At 43.9% G+C, this 11,014-nt stretch overlaps 1 protein-coding gene across 1 annotated transcript in view; it reads right to left on the reverse strand.

Moving 5' to 3' along the window:
• The window catches only part of SLC39A12 (solute carrier family 39 member 12), a 239,877-nt gene extending 230,939 nt beyond the window's left edge, over nt 1-8,938 (reverse strand). The window contains exons 1-2 of the mRNA XM_085630837.1: nt 8,843-8,938; nt 7,563-7,891 (exon numbers count right to left, since the gene is read on the reverse strand). Of these exons, the coding sequence (XP_085486963.1) occupies nt 7,563-7,826 (264 nt within the window). The 5' untranslated portion in view covers nt 7,827-7,891; nt 8,843-8,938. The remainder of the gene's footprint in view (nt 1-7,562; nt 7,892-8,842) is intronic.
• Nucleotides 8,939-11,014: the final 2,076 nt, after the last annotated feature.

The raw sequence follows: 11,014 nt of genomic DNA on the forward strand, positions 1-11,014 counted from the left end.
AGTTTCAGAGCCCAGAGAGGCTCCAACGGATGCATATTGGATCTAAAGGCACAGTGGTGCCTAGGTTCACTCACAGCTGCCCAGCACTTAGTGGGCAGCTGCATCGTTTAGGTTGTGCCTTATGCGCCCTGGTTTGCGCAACCTGCGCAGTCGTGCCCTGACTTTGCTGGATATTGGGCCTTTCTGCACCCCTGCGAGGCCAGGTTGGCCTGGGGACAGTTTTGCTGTGTGTGCCCTCACCTAGGGTGCATGGTTATTGTCGCAGGTGTTTTATGCGTCATGTGCCTTGTTTTACACCGCTGAATGTATGTTATGCATCATGTGTTTCCCTTCCCTACACCTCTGAATGTGTTGTGATGCATCATGTGTAATGTGCTTAGACCCCTACAGGTATTGTGATACTTAGGTGATTGTTTGTCTGGTGCTAGTGAGGTCCTGGTTCCCTGCGCAATATTCTCCTAAGGTGGTTAGGGTTGCGTAGGTGGTACTTACCTGTTACCAGTAGTTACTGGTTGTGTACTACATGTGTTATTTTGTGCTTCAGTAATTTTATATCCTATGTTCTAAGTGCTAAGTTCTAAAAGTGCTAATTCCTGACAGTGGTCCATGTGGCCCTGTCCCCTGTACATATAATCCCTTGTAAAATTCTGCCCAGTGCCAGTTGGCACAGTGTAAATTGTGTGAATATTATCTAATGTGTTTTGGTATAATACAAAGGCTATTTTTATATAATACCTTGTGTGGAGTTTCCTTTGTGGTGGGCCTTGGGTGTTGTTGCTGGGTGCGTGCGCAAACGCTTTACACATTGCCTCCGGGATAAGCCTGACTGCTCGTGCCAAGCTACCAAGGGGGTGAGCAGGGGTTATCTTTGGCGTGTAACTCCCCAGCCCTGACTAGAGTGGTGGTTTCTGCCTGGCTTTGGCGCAAGCCCTAGCCAACCAGAAATCCCATTTCTAACAAAGTGTAACGGAATAATGTACCTCATGTTTCATGCCAAAAGCAAAAGGAACAAATGATGGACGGAATGCTGAACAATGCAAACATTCACCCCAAGTCACACGGATCTGGTTTAATCCATCATTCTTTTGCTCACCACGCCACCCAAGTTTGGACCCAGCCATATGCAAATTAGTCTTGACCCTTCCCGTCATGGGAACAGTCCAGCCCGAACTGCCAAGCCAGATCCTCCCTGGACCAGAAACAAGCATCCTGGGAAAGGTTTCAGGGCATCACCTCTCATCAGCCAGGCTTACTTGAATCTAGTGGTGCAGTGAGCACGGGACCCACGTCTGAGCATACCCTTCCCACTTAGGGCGACAAAAGCAAAAGGAACAAATGATGCTGAAGAATACAAACATTCACCCCCTTCACCCCCAGCCCCAAATATCTGGGTTTAATCCATTGTTCTTTTTCCCACCACACCACCCTGTGCTCTCCATGCCACTGTAGTCAAGCTAGCCAGGCTGATGAGCCAGTCTTTGTCCTCTCCTTGACAGAAGCAACAACTGCAGGCCAACCCATCAAGCAACACACAGCAAAGGGACAGTCTCCTCCTCACTGCTCTTCAACTCTTCTTCCTAAAGTTCTAGAGGTTTAGACCTAATATTTATACCCAATTTCCTCTTTGTAGTCCTTGTTTCAAGAGTCTCTGAGCTCCGTAAAACTAGTTATGTCTTCCCTGGTACAGCTTCTCTCCAGGAGGTGGAAACAAAATTGTGCAGAGCAGATACAGCCTATTCAGGTGCTAGTGAAAACTCATCCAACCACTCTAAATGCAGAAAGGTCTATTCAGTCTGGCTTTGAGTCACCCAGGAAAGGCAGGACACATCTCAACCCCCCTTGTGACTGTCTAGAGTGAATGCACATCCCCAGCACCTGTCACTCCAAAACCATGAGGTGAATACACAAACAGGAAGAGGCATACAGAATGGTAAAGCAAGAAAATACCCACTTTCTAAAAGTGGCCTTTTCAAACACACAATTTAAAAACCACCTTCACTAGAATGTGTGTTATTAAATTCTGAGTTCAGAGATCCTGCACTCCAAATCTCCAGCTGTTCCCAATGGAAAGCTAAACTTGCAAAACTGTGACAAGGCAGCTCCCATGTTAGGCTATCGGATAGCTAGTCCTTGCAATAGTGAAAGACTAACTTGGCAATATTTCACTATCAGGACGTATACACCACATCAGCACATGTCCTACCTTTCACTTACACTGCACCCTGCCCATGGGTGTACCTTGGGTCTACATTAAGAGTGAATTATATGTAAGAAAAGTGAAGGTGAGGGACTGGCAAGTGTGTACATTTACCAGGGAGACAAGGCAGTTAAAAACTGTGCATGCAGACACTGCAATGGAAGGTCACAGACACATTTGCAGGACTTCTCAGGTGGGTGGTACAACCAGTGGTGCAAGCCCACTAGTAGCGTTTGATTTACAGGCCCTGGCACACCCAGTACACTTTACTAGGGACTTACAAGTAAATCAAATATGCCAATCATGGCTAACCAATCATAATTACAATTTAGACAGAGAGCATATGCACTTTAGCACTGATCAGCAGTGGTAAAGTGCCCAGAGTCTTATAGCCAACAAAAACAGTGTCAGAAAAATAGGAGGAAAAAGGCAAAATATTTGGTGACAAACCTGCAAAAAGGGCCAGGTCTAACATGTGCCACAACATCTCATTAATGAACAAAATGTTGCCTCTCCCCCATTCATATGTTTATCACCACAACATCTCAGCCATACTGATCACTCACAGGTGTGCCTTTCATATGGCTCACTTCTAGACACTTATGAGCTTGTCGGAGTCATCTCTGATATATAACAAAGTGACTTGCTGGAAATTCTCCAACTCACTAAAAAATCAAGTTTTCCCTCTCTGTTTACTTTCCACCCAAGCTCTCATTGGATTTTAAGTCCTAAACGGGACTGGGCACCCTTGGTGTATGTTTTTAAATATAAGCAAACACCAGAGTTTAACAGTAATTTTGCCAAGTTGACTAATAAAAAAATGCTAATTTATCCCTGCAAATATTTTCCCAACTCAGAAAATAAAAGCCAGCATTGATAATGGCAACTATTTTAGCTTGTGTATTTTGAAAAATATTTTCCAAACTTCACTAATATAGGCAGAGCATCTGCAGCATGCACAATACAAGCTTTCTTATATGAGTAATAAGTACAGAGCAGTTAACACCAGGTGGACTCCACCTAGAAGTGATCAGTAGAAAACACGAGAAGAACTTGGCAACCCTAAGTGTGATGCCCAACACGGGAGGCAGGCATCTGGCTGGACTCACTGAAATCCAGAACAGAAGGATTGCATATGATCGACCCTTTAGCTGCATATTACTGAGTGAAGTCTGGCTCGTCACTTGTCACCCATCACCGAAGAAGCACAAATGACATTGAGTGGTTAATACTATTGATAGGTCAGCTTTGGGTGGCAACAGACAAGGTGTGCTGCAGTGATAATGTCAATCGTGCCCAAGGGTGGGGTGAAACATGCCGCTATGGCGGAAGAGAGTTGCAGCCCCAGCCAGCACCCTCAAAATCATGAAAAATAAAACGTTTTATTATTGTTTTATTTTTCTTCTAAGTGTGCTGAGTCTTGTGGAAAGGGCCGGGGGATGACAGGCCCTGAGGGAGGGGGGGGGGTGGTATGCACTGCCTTCAGTGCTCATGTGGATTTGTCCGGCCGTCTCAAGGCTGACAAACTGGCATGCACACTGGAGATGCCTCCAAACCAAACTGCTTTGCCAGGTTGGAGACAGCAGGCACAGGATCCCGGTCTCCCTCAGAGCACAAATCAATGGTGCTCAGGCCAGTCCAGATGTTGCTCTCATGCTACTGAGAGCAGCATCAGGATTTGCCGCAGCGGATTCTGGGAGCCTGTCTGAAGAGGAGCAGAAGATCATGAGGTGGCTGGCTGAAGGTAAGGTACATTTTTACATTTTTTTCTTCATGTAATCCATTGTCCCCCCCCTGCTGCGCCACCACTCAGCCCTTATGCCAGCTCCCACTGTGCATTGCATGCACCAATGTAATGTAGGATGGTGCAGCAGGCAAAGGAGTGAACCACAGACTGGTACAGCAGTGATGAAAGAAGGAAAGATGCACAGTGGCGCTGAGAGTGTACAGAGCTTGCTAGGTAATGCAGGAGGCTGGGACTGTTCAGAGAGGCAGCCGCTATCACAGACTTAATCTGGTAACAGGATGAGAACATGAAAGAGACTACCCTTGTCACTTTCAGTGGTGTCTCATCCATCTTGTGGTCTGGCTTAGGTTTAAGAAGGAGAATGCAGTTTTTGTTGTCCCTTGAGAGTGAAGTACAATTGACCTGTCCCCCTTTTCTAGATGTAAAAAACTAAGCTTACCCATTATTTTAAAATACCACATTTTTACCTGGAAAGATGGACATATATATAAGATGATATGACTTGTGTGCTTTTGAAGAAATATCTGTCCCAAGTGAGAAATTAACTGGCCAATTTAGAGATTGTCAGAGTGAGTACATTCATTCAGGGAGCTGTAATTCCCTTCCTCTGAGGGCCCCTACTATATTGGACCATCGGAGGAAACTTTCCGCTTGACAGAGCCAACGGGGGCTCATCCAACACAAAGCTTACAGTCTGCAAATGAGGCAGGCGGACCAAGGGGCATATTTATATAGATGTCATGCAGCGCAGCAAGTCAGCTTGTTGTGCTGCATGACACTGTGTGATGTGGAAAGGGCAAGATTGTGCCGTATATAACACAATATAGCAAATTCCTTCCTTTTCTCAGTGCTGGTGCACAAGGGGCTGCCCAACAACAACACAGGCCCTCTTGCACATGGTGCAAGGGTGCCAGCATTGTAAACAGGATTGTTTTTGTGCAGGAAGGGACATATTCCTACACAAAAACAATCCACTGAGGCATTTCCTCTTTCTATGTGTGCTGCAGGAAAAGTAAAAAACGAAGAGATATAAAGATATTTCTCCTCATTACGCCTCCCCTGGGCAGGCGTAGCATTTTGGTGCATTCCCAGGTGTATCACTAATGGCAGATCTGGGTATGCATCAAAACCAATGGGTGTTGAGTAGGAATACCCAGGCACCACCCATGGAACGCCTCCCTGGGGCAGAGTAATGCAACGCATCGATTTGCTCTGCATTTCTCTGTATTTGGCAAGCCACTCAGGTCCATGCAAGGTGGCCTTGCATAGCTTGATAAATCGCATGTAGGGTTGAGTCCACCTGCACCCCGATACGAGGTGCAAAAATGACACAACCGGTACATATATATGGCCCCAAGAGTTTAGCAGACTTGGCTGCGTTTGCGGCAGAGTACCCTGCCCACCGAACTCTAAATCATCCCCAAAGTAATAAACCGGATAATCTTTGAAATTGACTTACCAGTAATTATTATCCCAAAAATATATCGTTTTTTAAATATTTTTGTTGAGGTAAACAGAATCTCTGTGTGCGTATTTGTAGGTTTACGTTTATTGGGATTGCATGCATTTTAATAGGTTAACGATTAATCACACAAAATGACATGATTATATAAGTAGCATAGTCATTTTCAAAATTGTACAGTACAACCCCCCATACTATATATACTGCGTAAACAAAGGCATCTGTGCAGCTTTAGCAATACATTACACCTAGATTTAACATAAATGATGTCGCCAGCCTTCCAAAAAAGCCTTTTTCATATGATGCTAAACACAATCTACCTATATTTCCACAAATCTTCAGCGTTGTGCTGCATGAATGCCAGAAAATGCTCACCAATGATGCTATCATTGCCATGTGTGTGCTATAAATGCCTTCTTCATATCATGATAAACACAGCACAAGGGGAACCAAGCAGAGTCTTGCCTGAGGTTTGTACTGGAGGCACTCCTTTCAGTACCAATCTCTATGCACTGCCAATAGCCCAATTAAAAATTTAGCAATAGGTGTCATTTTGCTAATTATGCAGAACAAGATCATACGATTCCGCCCATTGTTTATGCCTGTTTTTATTTGGCACTGGGATTCTATGCAAAGCCAGGTCATGTTACTTTGTGTCTGTGCTGTTCCAACCCTCTTACACTCTTTCTCAATAACTTATAAAGGGTTTCTTGTCACTCAATTCATTGGTTTTTGGTGCTATACTTGCATCAATTTAAGGGTCAAAAGTAATTTTGTGTGCAACAATTGATCGGTGCTGTCCTTTGTGTCAGTGTGTCTCATATAGCTCCAACAGCACTGGTGCTAATGTGTTGTAAGTCTGAGCGTTAAATTGGGAGGTATGGGAAGATTCTACACTCTTCTTCATCACTTCTAAATCACTTTTAAAACTCACCTCTGTAGCATACCAATGCATTTTGAACCATCTAAGGGTTACCAAATGCATTCCTGGACTGTTCCATTCTACAAGGAAGAGGATCGACAAACTGGAGAACTTCACTCATATGGGCATATGTACAAGGTGTTAACCCACCAGACCATCACTGATTTTGAAGTTCTGGTGGCATTAACTCCTTTGTCTTATTTATAAAAGCCGCATTTGGCCACTTTTTGTGGCTTAACGCCACCTTGTAAATAATGCCCCTATTCATGCAGCACTTAGTTTGAAAGGGGCATGCAATGGATGTTGCAGTGGGCGTTCCACTGTAACACCCATTGCTTTTTGAAGCTGCCCTTATAAGGTATGGGGCAGTGCCGATAAAAAGACCAGGACATACCTGGTCTTAAACTGGCGATAGGAGGAGAAATATTTTATTTCGCCTCTTATATTGCTATTTCCAAGTGTGTTGCATTCTGCAGCATACATGAAGAGAGGAAACCGCCTGTTAAGGGTGTTTATGTGCAGGAAGGTATCCCTTCCTGCACATAAACAATCCCCCCTGCAGCACAGGCACTGTAGCAAAATTGCGGTTGGGTGCCCGCACTGGTGCTAGGCAGCTTTTTTAGTGCTAGCACTAGGGGAAATGCAGCGGTGCCCAGTATTTACGGCGCACCCCTGCATTTTAAAACTGTCGGAGCGCAGCGTTACCAATTTTGGTGTAACACCATGCTCTTTCAGGTTATTGTAAATATGCCCCATAGTCTTAGTTTAGGTCATGTAGCAAAATATTGGTATTTTGATCAAATGTGTGGATCACTTGAACGCTTTCTGCATATACCTCCATGTGAGTTTGTTGCCATAAGACTGACTGTCAGTTTTTTCTCCTTCCAAGATTGATAGCAGAAGAACCTTGGATTTTGGTTAATGGCATCTAATATAGGACTGCCAAGGCATTGCTCAGTTTGTTGTGTTACAGGACATGAGTGGGTGGAGACAGTAATGTTGACTTGCATTGCCCACATTCGGAATTACAAACTTGGACAAGTTTGTGTTTCCACAATGTGTCATGCTTATCGCACTGAGGTCCCACCATCACTCCTTTCTGGATAGCTGAATACTGACAAGAGGCAAAGGACTGTGTCAACTTCAACAATTGCAAACTTACAGAATATGCAGTACGAGTCTTTTAGAGCAATTATTTAGACATTATGTATTAAAGTGAGTTATTGGCACTAACCGAATGGCAGAGCTGTGCAGCCTGGTCCTTGTGAGGGCACACAACTTTATCCAGTAATAGTGGAATGAGATCTCGGGAGTGGTTCTTGGCCAAGTCAGTGGAGTTTTCCATTGTGAGTACCTGTAGAAGTTGCGCGAGATACCCTTGGCCGTGGGAGTGATTTCCGCCCTCGCCAGGTCGCTCCGCCTGCACATCCAGGAACACCCCGCAGAACACAATGCAGAGCACAAATCCCCAAAATGGAGGCTTTCTGCGACAGTGCATTTCAGTCTCTTGTTGAGCAGGTTAGTGGGGTCTTTGGCGTGCAGGGTTCAGTTCAGACGTGCAACCTGAAAGAGTGGATTGTTAAGGAAAGCAGATTAATTGGAAGGTCTCAGCCTATTTGAAAGGATGCATTAATTGGTTGACTAAGCTGATTTGCTGTGACAAGCTGCTTCTGAACAACAGGGGGTCTGTGGGGCTCATATTGTTTCAGGCATCAGGATCTGAACTAATGGCGACTTCACATGCCAGGGCACCAGTGGAGATGCAGGTCTCCCTCGACCACTACAGAAAAATCACTGAGAAATAGTTTATTTATTGACATAGCTCTGCTCAAACTAACAACATGTGGGTACGCGCCTTCAACATACAATGAAACTAATGCTACCATCACTTCGTGAGTCATGTACAACTTAATGTTGTGAAGCAGTTTAATCTCTTCATTTAGGGAACTTGGGGCTAAATATGTGCGCGCAGAGCAGCAATTTATTTGTAGAACTTGATGCAACCTTTTGAGGTTTTTCAGCCTGTATATTTATATCAAGTGCTGAGCCGAACTTTAAACACAACATCAAACGTGCAACTTTCCCAAAAAATATTTTTTGCTTTTTTTGTTTTGTGCCATCAATAATTATTTCACGTTGCATAATATCTGTCTGGTCTTTATCAAATTCTCAAATGCTATGCATATTCCTCCCGGACCTCGTTTTCTATCTAGCACACTTTTGAAGAATGAATATTTCGTACGTGTGTGCCTACCTACAATGCACACACATGTTCTCCTTGCATCGGTTGTCTCCGCGTGTGTGTTTTCGTTTTAAGAACAATAGAAAGCCTCAACTATTCACTCGTTATTGGCATCCAGGGCTCACACGGTCTGAAAGGCAGGCAGTTGGAGAAATAGCGCTCCATAATGCCTTTACACACGTCTTCGCAGTTACAACCTCACACTTTCTCTGTATTCATTAGCACAGCCACACACACGAGTTCACTCCAGTTTGGGAACTTTCTGGTCTTACCGTGAGTTGAAACCGAGGGATGTTTTAGCAGAAGCCGCAGTATTCAGATGAGGATAGTGTGAAGTTTTTAAACTCCTCTCTGGCGCTCTGGAAACTCGAAGGGATTAGCCTCGCTGCATTAGCAAGTTCTCCGTTGCTATGGAGAGAGCTGCTATTGGGATCACAATGGGGGAAAGGGAAGAGAGGGCACGTCCTTCTTTGCTTTTATTGGTAGTAATTGCTTGAACTCTGCACGTCACTTCGAAACACGGATATGGCATTGAACAAAATATTAGATGCACGTGGCACACCTGTCTATGATCATTTTAATAATTTAAGTCCATCGGGGCATATGTGAAGATGCAGATAACATGGTAATGTTAATGCACCCTAATATTATTCAATGTTTGTTGAGCCCCCAATATTATTTCATGTGCAGAATGAAAACAAACATATAGTGCTTTTGAGATCCTATATGCTTTGTCCACTAAATCCCCCCAAATCTGTGCAATTTGTATCGCAATAAAAATGAATGCTCTTGTAAAAGGATATTCAGGGCCTCATTTATGAAAAGTGTTGCATCAGTGCGTGAAACCAGCGATGCAACACTTTTCAGTGCACCCTTCCAGCAACACCATGGATGCGCCATATTTACTGTATGGCACTCCATGTCGCAAGGATTTAAAGATATGTCAGTATTTCTGACGTATCTGTAGGCACAGTAATGACACATTGCTGTAATGATGTTGCAAAAGTCCAATGTTGAAGGGGCCTGCGTCAGTCTTACGCCTGCTGTGAGGCAGGTGTAAGATTTCGACGCTGTGGCGTCCTAGAATTGGTGTGCTTCTACAACCCTTTTTTATGAGGGAACACCCACCCTGCATACATTATATCTGACTGAGGTCTAACGTAGCACAGGGCTTTACAAAGTGATTCATCTGCTTAGATACGTCACTTTGTAAATATGGTGCATTTTTTACACAGCCACAGCGTCACAGAAGTGTTGCAACGGTGGTGCAAAGGGCTCCTAAATAAGCCCCTCAATGAACGTGAGTCCAAGAATGATTTGAGTGGCGTAACAGCTCCAAAATGTCCTCCATAGAATGCTGAATCATTTGTTTCACCAGCCTAACCAGCAAGGAGTAGCAAAGCCAATAGGTCTGGCTTACATTTTGAGCCCTAACTATCACATTAAAATGCCACCTGAAGCTATAAAAGAAAACAAAATCGATTGCTTTCTGTGTACAATGCTCCAGTGCATCAATGAGATGAAGAATTCTATACATGATGATTCAATGTATTTTTGGTATATATACAGTATTCAATGCTAAGTGGAATGTTGCACCAAACACTCAATAGAATTATGTGAAAGATATGTACTCCAAAGGGCAGACCCAATCTATGTATAGTTTAAGAAATTAGCAGGGCCACTGGAATTATGCAGGAATGGGTTACCAAATTATACGGCAGGGTTGACTAAAAAATGTACCAGAAAAAATTATGCAACATCATGCTCCACTTTTGTGATAGTATTGCTTCATAATTTTGTCATTTTTAAAAATGTTAATGTCTGGGCAAAGGTTTCATATCATTAGTACCGGTTTAACACCCAAATACAACAATAAGCGATGGAAAGGTGTCTACACCTTGCTTACCTAAAAGAAATCTGAGATCAGCTGATGCTTCTCTTGCATGCATTCCTAGAAATAAAAGAGTCAGTACTGGAGGCCGCTCCTTCAGCTACTTGGCAGCCAAGATGTGGAATTCCCTTCCCCTTTGGTTTAGGCAAGAAAAATTTGAAACATGATTTTTTAAGATCAACTTAGATATGGGTTCTTACAATTCTGCATTGCATTGTAGGACTGAAACCGCAGCGCTGGCACGCGTCAGTTGACGCAGCTATGCGCTTTATCAGTCTCATTCTAAGTATTCTTATTAATCTACTTTTGCCTTGGTCCTTCCACTGTCTGGCTAAATGTGTTACTTCAATTTTAGTAACATTCGATCAGTTTCAATCAATCAATCAAACAGGATTTGTAGAGCGCACTAATCAGCTGTGAGGGTATCCAGGCACCTAGGTCCTGGCTGCTAGGGTGCTTCAGTCTAAAAGCCAGTTCTTGAGTCCCCTTCTGAACTCCTGAAGGGAGGGCTAGGCCCAAAGGTGGATGGGAAGGCTCGTGCAGGACTTCCCAC

The sequence above is a fragment of the Triturus cristatus genome, chromosome 10 (genome assembly GCF_964204655.1).
Source record: "Triturus cristatus chromosome 10, aTriCri1.1, whole genome shotgun sequence".
NCBI classification, from domain to species: domain Eukaryota; kingdom Metazoa; phylum Chordata; class Amphibia; order Caudata; family Salamandridae; genus Triturus; species Triturus cristatus.